A 20,441-nucleotide genomic window follows, 5' to 3' on the forward strand; every position below is an offset into this window, starting at 1 on the left:
TTGTTTTTGCTCAAGGACCGGGGTGCACTTGGTAGGTGATGCAGAGGGATAGAGAAACACAATGTGGACCTCAAGAGGATTTGATTTTTAGGTGATATCAGTCTGTAATGTTGAATTGTATAATACTGGTTGCTGAATGCCTCTGTCACTGCATAGCAACCATGGACAATGAGTATGGACTGCTCCAGCTCCAGCTTGTAACCAGCTGACACCACATTGGCACTCCTGCCCTGGAAGACATCTAGAACAAATAAAACCCACTGTCATGAACTAAAGTAACTCAACAAACACCTTGGAGGGATCGTCATTGACTATGGAGGTGATACTCATGGATGTGTACATATGTATATAGTAGGAAGGTGTAATCAGGGCATCCTGTAGATGGTATTGAATTAGGGATGGATAAAGTCCTGGTTCCAGCTAGGACAAGGTTAATTTTACAGTAGACAGGAGGGGGCATGGCCAGGACACCAGGACATGGGAGGGAGGTTATTCTATATCACCTCATCTCATTGCCAGGAGTGGGTGGAAGGGAGTCTCTTCCGAGGAGAAGGGGTTTCTTCCATTCGAGGAAATGTGGCAGAGGGAGCAATTGGGAATTGTCTGTTGTGTGGGGGAGGTGAGGTTCATGTGTACCATTTGTTGTCTTGTACCCTCTGTCATTAGAATTGTTACTGTTACTGTTCATTTTCTTATTTCATTGCTGTTTCCAGTGAATTGTTCTTATCTCAACCAGTGATCCTTGCCTTTTGTGCCTCCAATTCTCTCCATCCTGCTGCAGGGGAGGGAGGCGTGGCACGTGGTTTTAGTGGGAGTACTAAATTAGGGTATACCATTCCTAAGACATGAGAGTTTTTTCCAGGAAAAAGATCCCAGAAAACAAAGCAGATGGAGAAGCAATCTGTGCGTAAGACATGCCCTGGAGTCACGTATCCTGGTGAGGAAAAGGCACCTGGAAGCGCAGATAAGTTTGCATGGCAAGGTTTTGGTAGGGGTGGGGCTGCAGGGAAAGCTACTGCCAGAAGCTTCCCCCATGTCTGGCAGAGCCAGTGCCACCAGCTCCAGGACGGACTGCCACCAGCCAAGGTCAAGCCCAGCAGCTTGTGCAGTGGTAGAACCTTGGGGATAACTTATTTAAGATGGGGGAAACCCAACCTGGACAACAGCAACTTCAGCCAGGGAGAGGAGCGAGACTGTGTGAGAGCAACAGCTCTGCAGACACCAAGGTCAGTGGAGAAGGAGGGGCAGGAGGTGCTCCAGGCCCCGGGATAGAGGTTCCCCTGCAGCCCCTGGTGCAGCCCATGGTGGGGCAGCTGTGCCCCTGAGCCCATGGAGGCCACGGGGGTGCAGAGACCCCCCTGCAGCCTGGGGAGGAGCCCACGCTGGAGCAGGGGACGCCAGAAGGAGGCTGTGACCCCATGGGAAGCCCACGCTGGAGCAGGACCTGTGGCCCTGTGGAGAGAGGAGCCCATGCTGGAGCTGGCTCCTGGCAGGACTTGTAGTGAGAGGAACCCAGACTGGAGCAGATTTGCTGGTGGGACTTGTGGCCCTGTGAGGGGATCCACAATGGAGCAGCCTGTTCCTGAAGGACTGCAGCCCATGGGAAGGATTCACATTGGAGAAGTTCATGGAGAACTGTCTCCCGTGGGAGGGACCCCACACTGGAGCAGGGAAGAGTGTGAGAAGTCCTGACCCTGAGGGGGAAGGAGTGGCAGAGACAAGGTGTGATGAACAGAGCACAGACCCAATTCCCTGTCCCTTTGCACTCTTGGGGCTGAGAAGAGAGAGAAATCATGAGTAAAGTTAAGCCCAGGAAGAAGAGAAGGGGGGGGCAGAGGTGTTTTAAGATTTGGGTTTCTTCCTTGTTACTCCACCCTGATTTGATTGGTAATAAATTGAATTAATTTCCCCCAAGTCAGGTCCATTTTCCTTGTAACAGTAACTAGTGAGTGATCTCTCCCTGCCCTTATCTCGACCCATGAGCCTTTTGGGGTATTTTCTCTCTCCTGTGAAGCTGAGGAGGGCAGTGACTGAGTGGTTTTGGTGGGCACCTGGTACCCAGATAGGGTCAACCTACCACATTGATATAAAATGTTGCTGCAAAGCAGTGTATGAGCACAGTATATAGAAGTTGGTAGAATTCAGTTTTTCTGCTGTTTATGTCTTGTTTAAGGACCAGAGACACTAATTTGGTAAGGACTGTCCTGAATATTGGCAAGGGTTGGTGAAAATGTTCAGGATACTATTTTCCCTTGACTTGCATCTGGTACACAGTTTCCCTCTCTTTTCTTTAAAGCTGTGGCTTGAACACATGTCCAGCATTCAGGCAGGCAAGTAGAGACAGCTCACCCCTGCATCATGTAACTCCATGGAAGAAGCATTTTTCTTACATCCTGTCTTCTTTCCTCCCTCCCTCCCAAAGCGTGGCCACGCCAACCAAGGTACTCAGACATTTAGCTCCTGTGACACTCGGAGCCCTGGCCCTCGTATGGAACGTGGTCCCTATGACCTGTTGATCCAAGTCATTGCAAAAATCCAACTTTTACTGTTTACTGTTGCAAACAGTTGGCTGACATCCAGGCTAGGACCATCCATCTCGGCATGAGCAGAGTCATCTCTGGACTCAACTGCACAGAAAAAAAAACTCCCATGTGTACAATTCTGATGTCTTTTTGTCAAGGGACCTATATTCATGTACATGTCATATTCATTCTAAATTAAAACTAATTATCCCATACTCAAGGCTTGCTCACTCCTACTAAATGTTTAGATCCTGTGTCCATTGGTATGACTTTTAGGGCATTTAAAGAAAAAAAAAAGAATTAAAAAAGGAGACATTTCAGGCTATCTCAGGTTTTACTGCTGTGCTGGTAACACCTGGTGTAATTTATCATGTAACTTTACCTCTTATCATCACTGTGATACCTGAGTGCTTTCCTGTGAACATCCTAGCTCATCTGTCATTCCTCCCTTTTAGGGTTGGATGACTGAAACGGGGCCCTAACAGGAGAAAGATCCCTTGAAATCTATCATGGAAGAACATAGAAGGGATGGAGCAGCACCAGCACTTTCTGCCAAAAGCACAGGGGCTGGTCACCAGCCTCCCTGGGCTCTCCTTACAGGATGTGGCTTTGGTGCTGAAGGACCTTCTGATGCAGCCCTTCATGCTGGCCTTCATAAATAAAGTGCTACAGGCAAAGCTGGGCATGGAACAGACAGTAAGACAGATGATGAAGAAAACTTCTAGTGCCACCTCTGTCAGGATCAGCAGTAAAAAGCATACTCCATGTAAGAAAGAAGACAACCTGGGAAGGGTGGTCCCTCCATCACAGCTCCCTGTCCTGAGCTGGCTGCACACTGACCTAGAAGTGGAGGGAAATTACCCATGGACAAATGCTCTCAAAGCAGCCCCCAGCAGGCAGTGCAGCTCTCACTTGTGCTGCACCTCCGTGTTCAGGGCACAGGCTGCCTTGCACCTTCCAGGGCAGCTCAGTCCCTGCTGCCACTGCAGTGCCAGGACAGCGCATTGCTCCTGCTGGCATCCCTAATGGCATGGGAATGAGAACAGCTGACACCTGCCTCGAGCTGCCCCCTCTGATGATGGCGATACGCAGTTATTTCAGGCTAAATTGAACTATTTGGATTTTCCAGTGTGCAGGTGGTCTTTTTGAGATCAAGGAAGGGTAAAGTGTTTTGATGCCATTTAAGATTTTGACCCTTAGTTCACTGGGGCAGAAAGTATTGAGTGGTGAATGGAGGAGGAGCCTGGTGAAGAAGTTACATGACAGCCACAGTCAGGGCAGCTGAAGATTATTTCATTATGTCAGCATGTAAATTAAGATTGCATAGGAAATCTTTACTATGTCTGTAGCTTCTGATTGCTTGGCTGCAACTGTGCTGTGGCTGTAACCATGTTCAAAATGCAATATACTTAGTTTTGTAAAAGCTTACTAAAAAGAGAATTCCATTAATGGAAACCATGTTGATTCCGATTTCTTCCTCAGTTCTCCCTGTACAGCTCCTTCTAAATCACTTGTAAGCCCTTTCTGTTATGCTGAGTATTACATAGCACAGAGCTGAGCAGAGTAAAATGATCAATATTGTAATGGACTTCTCATCCTAGTACAAGGCAGAAATAATAAATGTCATGATATATGACAGCCCTTCTAAAGCCTCATGGAGCCAAACGAGATGCAGTAAGCACATATCTCCTACTTCCTACCCCTGTTTTGCTTCTCTATGTCTGTCCTTTGTTTCCTCCCACATTTATTTCCTCAGCAATGGAAGACTGTAATTGAATTAAAAGTGACTCGGTATGCAGGAGGACATGCTGTGGCTGCACTGCTCCCCTTTGACAGACTGGAGTGGAATTCTGGAGCTGCCATTGTCTTCCTGAGCTGCTCAGAGCCCTGTGGAGCCAGCTTTGGGTGAATTCAACCAGCAGCCATGTCCTCCTGTCGGTATTACACCAGGTAAATAATGTACATGCAAACAGCTGCAGCCCCTTTCACTACTACCATTCACCTTCCAGCTCCAGTCTGGTATTTGAGTCATGCCATAACTTCATTTTAAATTTTGATACTCATTCTCATTTTTCACTTGTTCTCATCTCAAGCCAAACCGAACAAATGTCTTATCTGCATCTGAACGACTCTCCAGGCTGAGATGTCTGATCGCTAATGAAGCCTCTCTTCTGCCAGGGACACCAGCCACCACACTTGTTAGTTTTTCTGTCTGCTGCTTCACGAATCCCTGTGTGTATCTTCTCTACAGTGGCCACTCTTCCTACATTAAGGGCCACGCTTAGCAGTAATTGTGTCATAATAAGAAATGAACCAAACCAAAGTTTAGAAAATGGAATAAACCCTTTTCCTTTTCTGGTTTCCTGGTCAGACTTTAAGAGACATAAATCACAGAATCACAGAATATCCTGAGCTGGAAGGGACCCACAAGGATCAACTAGTCCAACTCCTGGTCCTGCACGGGACACCCCAACAATCCCACCATGTCCAAACATGGAGAGTGTTGTCCAAACAGTCCTGGAGCTCTGTCAGCCTTGGTGCTGTGCCCACTGCCCTGGGGAGCCTGTTCAGTGCCCAACCACCCTCTGGGGGAAGAACTTTTTTCTGAGATCCAACCTAATCCTCCACTGACACAGCTCCAGCCATTGACTTCAGTCCTGTCACTGGTGACAGAGAGCAGGGATGGGAGCTGCCCCTCGTGAAGAAGATCTAGACTGAAAAAATACCAGGAAGGGTGGCCCAGGATGCTTCAGTGATCGCCCTGATCTCTTTTGTGACTTTAACATCCATCAGGGTGTTATTTCTATACATACAAATGATGCACAGGTTGCAATTTAACAACATCTCTACTATAAGATGCAAGGGAAGAAAAAAAAGATTGTTAGTTTTTCCTGGTTTTACTTAAATACTCTTGCCACATGCTACAAGTGTGTCACCTTCTGTTTAGGTAAAAAGAAGAAGTGGTAGGAAGATTATAAAAGAAATAGAAAAACCCCACAAATTCTACCCCGTGTCAGTATTTCCAGGTCAGCTGTAACCAGTGCTGGTTAGTCCCTGCACTGCTGTACAAACTGGCCCAGACAAGCAGTAGACATAGAGCCCTCTAAGCGTGACCCACATCGGTGCTCCTGGACCAGGTGGCCTCCAGAGGTGCCTTCCAGCCAAAATTATCCAGTGACTCTAAAAGAGGGCTCCCACAGGGCCCAAATTGCCCGTCCTCACTCACATGCTAAGCTGCACTCCAATTTATTCCTGTACCTTGTTTTCACACACAGGCAAGTTTTAGTCAGCCTGTGGCAATCCTCAGTGCATGATGTGCTGTAACATTCACATCATTGTAGGGGATCATTTCCTGGTAAAATCATGGCTCAGGTAACCTCCAACTTGGAAAAGTAATTGTATTTTGCAAATAGGAGACTTTACACTCAAAGCTAAGCTCAACGTGTATGTTCTCTGGAACTGTATTTACTGTTTGCAAAGGGATCAGCTTCGTAGGAGAGTGAGAAAGGGGAATCTTTGACAGGTAGGTTTCATTTTACCACTGCGTCAGTTAATTTTCATTTCAGTTTGTCTCATTTTCTGCAACATCATTTAATGCTGTTCCTTAATGAATATGGATGCAGAGAACACAAGTTACACATTTCAAGTAAGTGATGAGCAACAAGAGCCTATAAACTTCTGTTTTTGAAGAGTAAGTGCTCAGGTAAAGTAATCTTGAGATTAGCACCCAAGGGACCTGACTTGTACAGACCAGCCCCTGGACAGGACAGCCTGGAACGTGGATGGTGGGTCCATCCAGGGCCACCTGTCTTTCCAGGGCTTGTAGCTCCGAGTATAAAATAACCTGTGACTTTCAAATTTGTTGTGACAGATTTCCCCATGTGCTAATTCACATTAAAAACTGGTTTGCTCCCATCACACACTAGCTGAAAAGGGGTTTCCCGAAAGATTATTGTCCCTGAGCCAGTGGCCCAGGTACCTGGGGATGGGAGCTCATCCCAGCAGGCAGTGCACGGGGAAAGGCGCTGCTGTTGTTTAGTTTTTATTTCAGTCCAAACCGACAGGAGCGCCCAGCTCAGGCACACGCAGCGGGGGAGCGAGAAGAGCACGTTTCCGCGCAGCAGGGCCCCGCTGCCGCTGAGCAGCTCCCGACGCGCCCTCCGCTCTGCGCCGCGTGTCGTGAAGGAGCCCCTCGGTCCTTCAGCCCCTGGGGAGGCTCCGGCGGCCGGGCCCCGAGCGGGAACGACCCCGGCAGGGTTCGGCAGATCGGTCGGTCCCTCAGGCCTCCACCTCCGACCCCCATCTCTGACCCCCCCGCCCCCCACACCGACCGCCCCTCAGGCTCCGCCCCCTCGGCGCCCCCCGCCGGCCGGGCCAACCCCGCGCGCGCGACCCCCCTCCGCGCGTGCGCAGGGGCGGTGCGGGGAGGGAGCCGGGGGCGTGACCGACTTGCGGGTCTCGCGAGAGCTCGCGGGCTATATCAGCGCGGGGGCGGGGGTGCGGCTTCCTTTAATGCGTGTCGGCTCGCGCTGCTGCTGATACCTTCTGTCCGCTGCGCCCGCCCGCCCGCCCGCCATGGAGGACAGTGCCATGGATATGGAGAGCATGGGGCCCCTGCGCCCGCAGACCTTTCTCTTCGGTAACGTGCCCCGCGCGCCCGGGCCCCGCCGCCCCCGCAGGCCCCGAGGCCGGGCAGGGCCCGCATGTGGCCGCGGCCTGTGCGGGCCGAGCGCGGCCCCTCATGGTGGGTGGGTGGGGTGGGAGGGTCCGGCCGGGCCGTTCCCGCGCGCGCCGCACGTGGCGCGGCCCGTCCCGCTTTGTTCCCGCGTTGTTCCCGCGTTGTTCCCGCTTTGTTCCCGGTGCCTCCCGCCCGTTCCTAAGGACGCGGCGCGCCCGCGGAGCACATGGCAGCGCGGCGGGAGGCGGAGCACGTGGAGCGCGGCGGGGTCGAGCGTGGGGCTGCCCCGCAGGCCCGGCCGCCCCGCCGGGCCCTTGTGGAGGTGGCACCGGCCCGGACAGCGCGGGGGACGCTGGGCGGGAGTGGTCTCACAGCGGATGGGCTGGAACGGGCCACGCGGGAGTTGCGTGCTCGGCACCAGGCCGCGGGCTCGCCTGGGGTTTTCCCTATCCCACGTGTTCCCCCGCCTGCGAGCCCAGAGTGCCGCTAATGCTCGGTGCAAGTTCTAGAAAAGCAGCAAGGTTAAAATAAATGATTAGCAAATACTTATTAAATAAAACAGGAGGGTTATACTTTAATTGTCTTTTCGCAGGTTGTGAACTTAAAGCAGATAAGGAGTATCAGTTCAAAGTAGATGATGAAGAAAATGAGCACCAGTTGTCTCTGAGAACGGCAAGTATTGTTTTGTCTTAACAGGGGGTGAGTTTTTTTGTGTATTGTTTTTTCCCCTAGAACTTTATTTTTTCAGTGGTAAGTGTTTTTAGGCTAATCTGTTAAAAGTAACCTCTTAGTGGGAGTAAAGTATATCATGTCACTTTTAATATTTGCTGTATTGAAAAAAGTGCATCCAGTGGTGTTTTATTGCTTACAGCAAGCAGTATAAGGCTGAGAAAGGTTAAAAACCAATCCACAGTAGGTTAGTATATAGTAAATATAATTAAATGCCAAAATATGCACTCAGGCATCTCTAATACAATAGTGCAGGTGCTACAGGAGCACAGGGGCAAGGACAAATTTATAGGAATCATAGATAGACACACTTTCTTAGACTTCATTAGTAACTTTGTTTTGAAAAGCTTTTCAGTATGTTCCCAAACATAATTCCAGTTCTTTTTCTTGCCCAGAAGCAGATAATAAGTAAGTCTGAATGAGAGGAAGAAAGGTTTATGTTTTGATTTACTGTCCTTGGTTTGCCCTCTGAGGAAGGCACATCTTCTGTTCAGATAATTCATCTCACAGACTCCTTGCTGATCCTGGGAATGGGATCTGTACATGATTTCTTGGAAGTGTCCTTAGATCTTTGTGGTGCCACACAAGTGGTATTTCAAGGCCTTTGTTCTGGGCTGACCATGTTGGTTTTGGGTAGGAGAACATCAATGTGGCTCAGCTTCATGGAAAAGGAATTAGAGTTGTAGCTTCACTATTGTTTATTGCTGTGTTTATTTGAATACAAAAAGGTGTTTTGATGATGAAACAAGAGAGTCTTATAATTGTGGACTAATTCCTGCAGCAGAATTGCTTCCTACAGGTGACTTGCATAATAATGCTCTCCAAATATAGTGTTATTTAAAACACTTCTGGTGGTGTGAGTCACGTGTCTTCAGTCCTTGTATATTATGAAAATTACAGCCTGGACTTGACAATGAGTAATTTGTTCTTAAGTACAATTTCTTTTGGTGGAAGTATATAACAGTAAAGTATGTACAGGACAAGTCCATACACAAAATTCTTGTATCTGAACGTTTGTCATGCAGATGGAATTAGTCACTGAATGATATTTGACTTGTATAGCTTTACCCAAAGATCCTTTTTTTTTATTTTAATTACCTGTAGCATCTCTTCTGATTTTCAGCACATCAAGAGGGATAAAGTAGGTTGGATCCACAGCACTACTTTGTTGTTAGGGTTGTGGAGGGGGGGGGAAGCTAAATCTGTCTTTTGAAAGGTAAGAGTTAATACTAACAGGAGAAATGGGTGTTAAAATATCAAGTGGCAAACTGGAAATGTTTAAGAGACTTGGAAGGTCTTGGACATGGCTACAAACAGAAGATTCCTTGGTGAGCAGAGGAAGGACTTGATAAAAGATAAGGTGTGAAGATAGCAAATACCTGGTGACTGATCGTGCACCTGGTACAAGCCTGGTGGTGTAAAGGCTGACAGTGCCCATTAAGATACAAATGTAGTGATGGACTTGGGCAGGAGGTACAGAAAGATGGGCAGAAAAAGAGTAAAAGTACAAGACTATTAATGTATGTAGAGGTTTAAATTGACATGAGAGTTTCTGTAAATGTCTTACAAAAAATAGGTAAGAATGGAAAGGAATGGTCTTTGCTTCATTACCTGTTTAGTCAGTGCATTCTTTCAATGTAGAAATTAAAGCAAGTGAATGGATGTTTGCCAAACACTCAGGAAATACATGAATGGTAAGTGTGCTGTAGTATTACTTGAACTGGTGCAAATGACAGCAGTAATTGGGGGTGAAGAAGGGCATGCTCCAAAATTTGTCTCACCAGCTGATAAATTCGGTGTTTTTGCCAACCTGTCAAGAGGTGAGATCAGAGCAGCAATTTCACCTCTTTAAATTAGCAGTAACAAAATTTGCATGGAGTAGTAAATCCAGTATTGTTTCTCTGCCTTCAGTCTGATACATCTAGTCTGGACCATTGTAACCTCCTTAAAGCTCAGCTTCTGGAGAATGGAAACTTTGTGTGCCTCTGCCTGAAGTGTTTACACCCACATCTTTTGTGGAGGGTGGAAGGCTTTCTTTGTATGGGCAGTGGGAAAGGAAGCACAGAACCTTGTGCACTGGTCCCAGGAGTAACTGTAGTACTTCAAAGCAATCTTGGTTTTTACATCTTCTGCATGTAGTCCTGACTCAAAGGCCAGAGGTTCAGTGAACTGGAATTTCAGGCCTGACCGATGCATATCACACATTTGCCTCCCTGCAGCTATGAGTTTTGAAACTTCAGGAAGTACCAGACTCATACTCAGGGTAAGGAATCCAGGCACTCGAGTTTTGAAATGCCCTGGGACAGCAGCTCTCAGTCCATGGTGAAATAAAGCAAAAGGCATGTGCATAAATGACAGTACTGAACTGAGCCGTTTTTACTTGACTCCTCAGTGAATGGCAAGTAAACAAAAAGTGTAGTGTGACAAAGGGAAGCCATTGGCAGATGAAAGAGGGCGGGAAGGGGAAGAATATAGACTGTGATCCTGTGAAAGAGGTAGTTTTTAGCTTTCCTCTTGGCATGTGTTTTTAGTTCTTTCCTTGGACCAGCTTCAGGGCTGACTGAACTTGTCACTGACCCATTTCAATGCAGTGATCCAGTAGCAAAAGGCCTGATTTCGCTTTCAAAACACATGCCTAGAGTTGCACCTTGGAAGTGCCAGTGTTGTGGGGAAAGAGGGATATTGGCTTGGGATGGAGTTTGATGGAATCATTAGCAGTCAGAAATAAAGACTTCAGCATTAATTGATGCAGAACAGTGAGTGGAGTTAAAAGACTTAAAGATATTTAAGCAGATGCTCAGACTGCCCTGTTCTTGACTTTACAGGTTACTTTAGGTGCTGGAGCCAAAGACGAATTACACGTTGTAGAAGCAGAAGCCCTGGACTATGAAGGCAACCCTACTAAAGTAGTGCTGGCATCCCTGAAAATGTCAGTGCAGCCTACAGTAAGTGCAGGAATGTGGGAAAATCTACTGGGAATTTGGTCTCGGGTGACAAAAAGTAGATAAAAACGGGCTTGGGTCAACTGAATTTTAGTGAAAATGAACAGTGATAAGTGTGCTAAGACAAATGTCAGTTTTGATGTGTAGTAAATACGAAAGTACTTTTTGTGCCTCGTAGAGTTACTTTAGTCATCTGGAGGTAATACACTTGCTCAAATTATGCATTTTTTAAAAAGTGTTAGTAATTATGCATGTTATCTAAATGTATACAGATGTATATGCAGGCCAGATGCATCTGTAGCCTGTGTTGCTTTGAGCGTGGGATGAGAATAATTAGCTTTTCTGCATGTCTCAAGCTCTTAAGAGATTCTGAAGATGACTGCTGCTGTTTCTTGATTTAAGGGCACTCTTCTTGTCATTTCTGCCATCTGGAATGTAGTTTGATTCAGTGTTGCTGATGATGTACAAGTAGAAGTGCCCTATGCTGTGGGCAGGTGGGATGGGTAATGTTCAAATTGGCATTGTTGGCAAGGGAAGTAAAACGAGTGTGGATTGGTCTGGCTTAGGTGGATAGGATAAATTAGATATAGTAAACACTGTTGGTAGCTTATTGACCCTGATTTGACTCTTAACACTTCTGGAATATTCTGTCAGGTGGGAACTTGGAGTAACTGTGTTAGTCATGGAGTCTACAGAGTTCTTGTTTTCATTTGAGTGGACTGTCTGTTGACTATACTTTCCCCAGAAGATTTGACTAAATAAAACCACTTTTTCCTCCAGGTTTCGTTAGGGGGCTTTGAGATCACACCGCCCGTGGTGCTGAGGTTGAAATGCGGTTCAGGGCCTGTTTATGTCAGCGGGCAGCACCTCGTAGGTACGTATGGCTGGGTACTCATGGGGCTTTGCACCTAGCAGCCCCAACAGAACTTACAGGGCTGTGTAACTGGTGTCTCAAGCAGTGCCTTTTCTGATACTGACCCCCTGAATCTTTGTCACAGTCCCTGGAGGCATGAGGTGGCTGTAGGACAAAGCATTTCATTGAAATGCTTGCATGCCTTTTCTTGCCACGTGCCTTGTATGGGTAAGGGGCATTTGTCAGCATTGCAATTGGAGTTCTAATTTCTGCCCTGGAAAGTGGGTGCTAGCGTCCTACAGTAGGCCTTCTGTTCTCAGCTGAGTGTGAGAAGACTGCCCATGAAATAGTTCTGAGTTTGAACTAAACTAAGCCAGGACTAGCCTTCTCCTTTGTAGGATTGTCTTTGAAACTCATCTTTCTCTAGAAGTTTTAAAATGTATCTCCTGAGGAATGGAGAAAATGTTACTCTTAACTTTCTTTGGCCTCTTATCTGTGAGGGGTGTTAAAACTAGTGTGTATGAATGGTTGTTCGCCTACTTTTGGTTTCAGTGTAGTAGTACCTGCATGCAGTCAGCTGGAAAAGTTTCTGATCTCAGTGGTTTGGTCACTAGTAGGAGCTTCCCATCAATTCATTATTATGTTATTATTATTAAATAAAGTGAGGTTTTTACATGCTGCCTTCACTTTTTCAGCATTAGAAGAAGAACCAGAATCAGATGAGGAAGAAGATGATGCAAAAATTGTGAACGCTTCAACGAAGAGACCAGCAAGTGGAGGAGGAGCTAAAACACCACAGGTATATGGACTTGCAGTCACCTTGTTAGAAGCATTTTCTTTTGGTTTGGTATTAATGCTGCCTCTAGAAGTATGCACTTAGATGGCTTGCTATGATTCACTTAATATGTGGGAAAGGATTATTTTGTACTTGCATCTTGACAAGTTACAGGAATGTATTTAAGTGCAGATAGTTCCCAAAGCTTTGTTGGAGGCACAAAATGTAATGGCTACTTTTGTGGAAACTTTGTCCACTGCAGTAAATACTCTGAATTCTCTCTGTGAACTGAGTGTGTGCAGATTCTGGTATAAACATCAGTGTACTGCAGGGGTTGAAATGCTGATTGAAGCTCTTTCCTGTAGATGAAAGGTTCATGTGCTCAGAGCGTGCTGTAAATTTATGAGTAGTTTTGGACTTGGCAGCTGTAACCTGAGTTTTAGCTAAATTGATGGAAGATAGTATTTGTAATTATGCTGTGAAATTTTTGGGATGACAGTTGCTCTTTATTGGTGTAAAATGGTATTAACGCTTAGCATACTTTTTTGTTTTTAAAGAAAAAACCAAAATTATCAGAAGATGATGAGGATGATGATGAAGATGAGGATGATGATGATGAGTATGTATTCTTGTTTTGATAATGTATTTTGAAATACAGGGTCAACTTTCAGAATATGAATTGTATGGCATAACTGTGAGCAAGCTGTTTTTTATCTTGGCTAGGGAAAAAGCAGAATTGCCTCATTTATCTCCACAATGCAGTCTAAATTAGTGTTATTCAAATGTGTCATACTGGGTTATAAAACTTGGCTTCCTGTTATTTGTTAATTTGTAATAAAGCTAGAATTTCTTTATTAGTAGTGGAAGTCCCTAAGATACTTGCCTTCAGTTTTAAGGCAGAAGGAAGTTCATTTAACTGCTTTAAAGGTAGTGCTTGCTCTGACAACCTTGCCATGTGCGAAAACAAGGTATAAGGTAGAGCTGGGAAGATTACTTCCTTCATGAGGAAAACATTTTACTGGGAGGGAAGGGGAAGATTATTTCCTGATGTGAATCTTGAGTTTTGGTGAGTGACCTCCTTTCTAATTGTAGTGATGAGGATGACTTAGAGGATGATGAGGAAGAAATTAAACCACCAGTGAAGAAAGTAAGTGGCATATACATAGACACTCACACTGTGATACAACAGTAACTGGGCAGGTAGTCCCTTAAATCAGTGAGTTTAAGCACAGCTGTCTGGCATGTGCAAATGGGGGATGCTTTTGATTTGGCTCAGTCTGTGTAAAGAAATTGTAATAGGACATAAGAATGTTTAAATATGAATGTGCATGCAATCCATGTTTTATTTCCTTGGCTGCAGAGGGGTGACTGGGGGGTTAACAGCACACACATGCAGTTGTCAGACTGGTAGGGGGCCTGTATGGCTGTTGGGCAGCAAATCCTGGTCACAGTGGATTGTGGTTTGCCCTTGTTAGTCCTGCAGGCTGTGGAAAGGACTTATTAGTCCTTCAAATACAGAAGGATATAAACGTGAGTGCAATTCTGTCAGCCCTCGAGGGCCATCTGGTGGTGGAACAAACACACAGCAGGGCAGCTGCAGAGGGACAAGGGGAGGCATTTTCTTTTTCTTAAGCTTGTGTACTTAGGCTTGAAGTTTTATGTTCATATGTACTGTTTGGAAACGAATATTTAATTCACTGTGTGCTGCTCTGTCCTAATGAATTTCCATAGGTGATAGTGCACAGTGGATTAAGGCCTGGTAAAGACAATCTGAACTGCAGATTCCTGCCATCTAACCCAATCTAGTGTGGCTGAACAAAATGGTCCCTTGATTTACATAGGAGTATAAGACTCCCAATTCCTAAATGTGCATGTGGTATCATGTCCCATGCACATCTCAGATGATGTTTCTGTATGGAATGCCAAACAAGAAATAATAGTTAATGCAATATCTGCCCCCCAAACACTGCATAGTAATATGTAAGGAAAGGTGTAATATATAAGGAATATAAAGTGAGGATCTCGCGTAGTTGTATCATAATGGAATGTATGTTACGTGTTGTGCTGCACTAACAGGTTTTCATTTGGGTTCCTGTAATATGCTTTTTTGCTTAAATGATGGATGTTGACCATGTTTCCTGGATAGTGAGAATAGTTTTTTGAGGTTAAGTAGTATATGAATTTGTCACAAAATCTTTAGTATTATTTTAATGATCTTAGCATCTACGTGCAGTTCATTTGGCAAATGAACTTGTGTGCTTGCTTTACAGCCAGTCCGTGAGGTTTCAGGAAAAAGTATGCAGAAAGCAAAGCAAAATGGAAAAGACTCTAAGCCGTCCACACCAGCATCTAAATCAAAAGTGAGTGAAAACAGATGAGTAAACCAAAGGTTTATTCTAGTGTGGAAGCTAGTTTTCTTGCCTAATGGTAACTTCAAATAACATACTAGCCTTTAAGTTAGGTGTTTGAATCTTAATACGAAGCATGTTGAGAATACTGTTCTCCTGTGAAACCCTTCAGTGATCAATACATGACTACAACAGCCAAGGTTGAAATCAGACGTGCTGTCCCTTGGGAATATTGGTGATCCCTCGGTTTGAAATACAGAATCTCTTTGCTAGCACCTTGTGCAAGAGTGTGGCTGCCAAGCATATTCCCACTGGAGTACATGCAGAGGCTGCTGCTGCTGAGTGGCTCTCACTGAACTCATCTGTCTCAGAACGGACAGTTTTCTTGTTCAGTGCTTTGTAATTGTGTCCTGCTTCCTTATGCAGCTTTTCCTTGCTGTGTGTATTCACATGTGATGCCAGGTGCCAGGGCAGTGTTCCCTGGAGAGCCAGTCACTGTCCATGTTGTTTGCTTCTGCTGAAAAATCATATATACACGGCACTGGGAGCTGTTGGGAGTTTTGCTGTGGTGTCTGCTGCGTGTAGGTGAAGAAGGCCAGGGGGTGGCTGGGCTCCTTCTCCCCCTCCGGGGGGGGAGGCGAGCCCTGCGGCCCCCCAACTCTGCCTAGGCCAGAGTTAGAGGCAGCATTTGGAGTGTGTGCTGTGAAGGAAGAGATTCACAGCACCTGAGGTAAGAGGGAGGAGGCCAGGCCCTCTTCCCCTCCCCTGCAGCTGCGGGACACTTGGGACAGTGTATAACTGGACCAAACTGCCTGTGGCCAAAGCTAGGGAGCTTCCCCCCCCCCACTGCATTGAGGCTGGTGGGGGGGTGGATTTTAGAGGCTCAGCACTTGAGCAGAGCCAAGTAGATGGGCTGCTGACAAAACAGCTCGGAATCAGGGAAAGAAATCCCAGGCAAAACTGGAGACACACCAAAGAGAGAGAGGCCTGGAAATTGGATTTTGGATTTCTAATGTGGCTCAAACTACCACATTTTTTGGTGTTCATACAGAAATGAGCATGGGCTGGATGGCAGGAGAGCATCTCAGAAGTAGTACAGATGTGCCTTTTAAAGCATGACCTAATCTGGCTGCAGATGTGGAGTAAACTCTGAATCACTGAAGGTTTTGGCTATTTTTGGTTTCATTTCTGTTGAGAAAAAGAGCTGTGGAGGCACCTGCTCAGAAACATAAGATGTTAGCTCCAAACTTGAATACTGTACTTTTTCTTGTTTCTGAGGAATGTGTTGGAAGCACAGATTTAGCTTTCATGACTTTTTGAAAACCGTATGGAATATGTATGTGCTAGCTAGTTTTTCCATTCCATATAAAATCCACAGTAGGTTCTAATATATGCTGCTTTTATAAATCTTGGTAGCTTTATGTGCAAGTTGTTAATAAAATTAATCATTTTCAGACTCCAGATTCCAAGAAGGATAAAACTCTATCTCCAAAAGCACCAAAAGTCCCTCTGTCATTAGAGGAGATTAAAGCGAAAATGCAAGCATCTGTAGATAAGGTGAGTTTTTGGAAACTCGAGGTTTCTCTTCTATGCTTCCACAGATCAGAAGAATTGGATGTTTTTAAGAAATGGTTATATGTCATTGATGGCTGTTATCAGAGGGTGTTGATGTTTAAAATCAGAGAAACAAATACAGATTTGGGACAAAAAGAAGCCTCTGTACTCAGGAGAAACAAAACCACTTTGTTTCTGGATGCCTCTTGTGGTGCTGATTAGTAGTTTGGTATTTCTTAGTGAACTGTCCCAGTTAAAATTTGAAAAAACCTATAACAAACTTTCAACAATCTTTATTCTATATGTGTACTAGTGTACACATTTTAGGTTACTAGAGTAAGGCAGAGTGAGTTCTTCACATGCTGGGAATGGCTTGCTCTTGAAGCAATATTCACCTTAGCTGTCTAGATGCCTGTAAGCCTCAGTAACTTTCAGAAGAGAGAGATAGGTGCTTGTCATATGAGATAATGTCATGGAAGACCTGAAAGTGTTTGCTTTCTGAAGGGATATGAAATTAATTGGGTCTCCCCTCAATGGTTGTTTCACCTTTTTGAAGGCAGCAGGGCAGTCATTTGGCTTTTGGTTGTTACCAGCTTTGACTAGGACTTCATAGTTACACATATGAGTATTTTTCTTAACTGCTATTTAAGTCTAAAAAGGAAACTGAGTTACAGGATGGTTGGGTAAAAGCATAACAAGTAATAGCAATTCTTTTCCCCCTTAGCCAAGTTTAAAAGTGATTTGATTTAGCTCAGTCTGTATAAAGAAGTTATAATAGGACATAAGAATATTTAAATTTGTGCATGCAATCCATGTTTTATTTCCTTGGCTGCAGAGATTGTGCCAGCTGGGGGTGTATTCTGAGTACACCTGTGCCTAGAATACATGGTACTGAGGGCCTGATGTCTGGTTTTGCTTTGTGGCAAGAAGTGTGCTTAGAAATCATGTGCTCACTTGTGACTGAACCAGATTCTTCATTGGAGACTTACTTTTGGCTGATAATGGTGCTCTGAAGAATTCTGTTTGTTGGGGTTTTTATTTAAGATTCATAAACTTCTTGACCCCTTATAGTGGCAAACAAAGTCACCTAAAGAATTAGGATTATCTTCTGCTTAGATCATTAGTGTTTTGAGGCTGCTTTGTCCCAGGAATGCAAAACAAGGCTAAAAGTGTTCCGATGCAGAGTGGGTGCAGAGTGAGCAATGAGAGGTTGTGCTGAGGGTGGGAATGCATGTCCCTGGGTTGTGATCTGACAGGGGTGGGTGGTACCATCCCAGTGGGTCATGCTAACCTGGACACTGGGGTGGTGTTCCGTGACAGAGGAACCACGCTCAGGGTGTTTCTGCAGCGTAAGCACCAGTGGCTGAGCTGGTCCCAGGAGACGTGTCGCTGTGGAGGGGAGCAGAGCAGAGGATTGGCAAAAGGAGCTTAAAAATACACTTGCTGAAGAGTGTTTTTGCTGGGAAAAGCTGTGTATGGTGCTACTGTAGCAGGCTGATTAAATAAATATTTTCCAAGATGGTGCTAGAGCATCCCTGAATAAGGCAGGGGGTGTGTGCATTCCCAGGTTCCACAGCACTTCAGCTGACAGCCAGCAAGTTAACAGCTTTATCTGACTGCAAACAGCATTATTTGAAGTGGTGACTGCTTGCTGTTATGCTCTGGAGTCTTGGACAGCAGTTTTAGTGCATAACCACTCACTCCTGTGAGAAATGCCCTGGATATTGTAGAGAAGAAAATTTTAAAACGGTTTAAAGCAGATTGGTGTGGGAAGTTGCAAGGTGGGCTCAGTAAAATTCCACATGTGTTGCAAAGGATTTCAGCTACATAGGTTATTTATTGGAATCATTAAATGACCTGCATACAGTGAAGTTTGCCTTTTTTTCAAAATAGGGTACTATCCTGCCTAAGCTGGAACCCAAATTTGCCAACTACGTTAAGAATTGCTTCAGGACGGAGGATCAGAAGGTAACTGAATTTATTTGAGCTTGATAAAGTCCAAAAACTTTTATAACCTGACTTAAGGATTCTTTTCCACTTCTTAATCTTTACAAGCTTTGGACTGTTTCAAAGGGTTACAAACCACAAACAATACTTCAAATTACATAAACGGGAATGGTTTTTAAGGGTTTAGTTGGCTAAGATAGGAAAGCTAATATTTTATTACATTTTTCCAACTTTTATATGGTTGGTAAATTATCTCTTGCATACTAAACCCACAGAATTTTCCTTTTGGCACCATATTGGCTAAGGAAATGAGCTGTGGTTTTCCTTACTGCTGAATTTGGCCACCTAGGCCAGTCTGCTGTTCAGCCCTTGGTTGGGGAGGGTGTCTGGGAGGGGGGAGCTGTTTTGTGATGGAGATTGTGGCGTTCTTGCTACGTTTTGTCCCAGAATGAACTGAGCTCTTGAAAGAGGGCAAGCTAGATGGTGATATCAGGAAGCAAGTTTCTGAATTAGTTATTACCTAACATAGACTGGGCTAAAATGTGTCTTAGATTTCCCTATCAGAATTCCTGTAAGTTAACTTTTTTCCAGTGACAGAATTCCTTATGCTTTCCTGATTCCCCTGGTGGTTTAGAGTAAACTTGTCTGATGGACAAATTGATAGATTCTTGAAAGAATGTTGAAAAGAAGTTCTCCTCAGCTGCTGGAGCTGCTCTGACATTAGCCAGGGTAGGCAGAGTTCAGCCAATATTTGCCTAGCTGGTCCACACCCATCCTCTCACTCACCTTCACTGCATTCTTACTATTGTGACTTAGTGTGAATAACAGCCTTCTAGCAGAAGGACCTAATGCTGTCATGCTTTCAACTTGATTTTCTCTGAAAGAAATGCATTTTTTGTTATAAAATTTAATATCAATATTTTATGGAATAAGTGGATAGTAAACTGAAAATAAGTTGAATAATGGATTCCAATTTCTAACTTTTTGTGTACACTTCCAGGTCATTCAAGCTCTCTGGCAGTGGAGACAGACTCTGTAAGAAAAGAAAACAGTTTAAACAGTTCATTAAAATCTGCAGTCTTACTTCTGTAACCATTATTTGGCTGTTCTTTTTACAAATGCTGAAAGAGCTTTCCCTCCTGTGTCTGATAAATGTCATCCAGATTACCTTGCCAAGAATGTGTTGTCCAAAATGCCTGTTTAGTTTTTAAAGACGGGACTCCACCCTCAGCTTCATTTTAAGTATGTATGGAATGTTTTGATAAGGCATGGTGGTGGTGGTGGTCAGGCAAATGGAAATGGTGGGGAGACTAAATGTATGTGGAAAAAGAATAAAATTTAGTATTTTAATAAAGTACTATTGTTTCTTTTTTATGGATTGCGGGTAGCTTGCATATTGAACTCAGAGATGAGGCTTTAAAGTTCTCCTAGGAATTTACCTTTAAGTATTTTAGCTACTTTTCTCCATCAAGTACATATCAGCTAGTCTCATTTGTGTTAACTTTCAAAACAACTGAACTCGAGTTCGTGAGCTTTGCAGCTGCTGAACAGCTGATTGGTGAGAAGACTAAGTGGTAAGCGGGGCTTTATTCTTGTCTGAAAGTGACCACTAATTATGTAATTGCCTAAACCAGCCCTTCCTGCCTCAATTTCTGATCCGCTTCATTGCGCTTTGGTTTATGGTTTCTCTCTAACTACCGGGTTTGTAGGGCTGTGACTCCCTTTGTAAAATGCAATAGTTTAGATTTGGGAATTGCTGGCTGTACTGTTCCCCTGAGGAGCTGCAGTCTCTGAGGTTGCCTCTCATAATGACTCCTGTGAGGGTTTTCTGGAGATGGGAATTAGCTTGAATGCTGTAGGGTGTGCCTGGAGAGCTCATTGAGCGGTGCCAGTGGATAAATTCCTGGGAATGCTGAGGAACTAATCAGCAAATGCAAAAGCTTAGATGGGCAGGGAGACGAGGCTATTTTGATTATTGCTTACACATGACACTAAGAAGCAGAGTTAAAATTTTGGACTGCTTTTGGTTGTCACATAAGGTGTAAGGGCTTTCAGGTGAAGGAAGGAAAGCATGGATGCTGTGCCTGGCACTG

At 44.8% G+C, this 20,441-nt stretch overlaps 1 protein-coding gene across 1 annotated transcript; it reads left to right on the forward strand.

Moving 5' to 3' along the window:
- Positions 1-7,010: 7,010 nt before the first annotated feature.
- NPM1 (nucleophosmin 1) lies at positions 7,011-19,705 on the forward strand. The gene is made up of 11 exons (XM_064671400.1): positions 7,011-7,161; positions 7,793-7,872; positions 10,755-10,874; positions 11,652-11,745; positions 12,420-12,523; positions 13,057-13,118; positions 13,592-13,646; positions 14,770-14,859; positions 16,303-16,404; positions 18,295-18,369; positions 19,349-19,705. The coding sequence occupies exons 1-11, from the start codon at positions 7,098-7,100 to the stop codon at positions 19,385-19,387; spliced, it is 885 nt and encodes a 294-aa protein (XP_064527470.1). The 5' UTR covers positions 7,011-7,097; the 3' UTR covers positions 19,388-19,705.
- Positions 19,706-20,441: the final 736 nt, after the last annotated feature.

The sequence above is a fragment of the Pseudopipra pipra genome, chromosome 15 (genome assembly GCF_036250125.1).
Source record: "Pseudopipra pipra isolate bDixPip1 chromosome 15, bDixPip1.hap1, whole genome shotgun sequence".
Taxonomy (NCBI): Eukaryota; Metazoa; Chordata; class Aves; order Passeriformes; family Pipridae; genus Pseudopipra; species Pseudopipra pipra.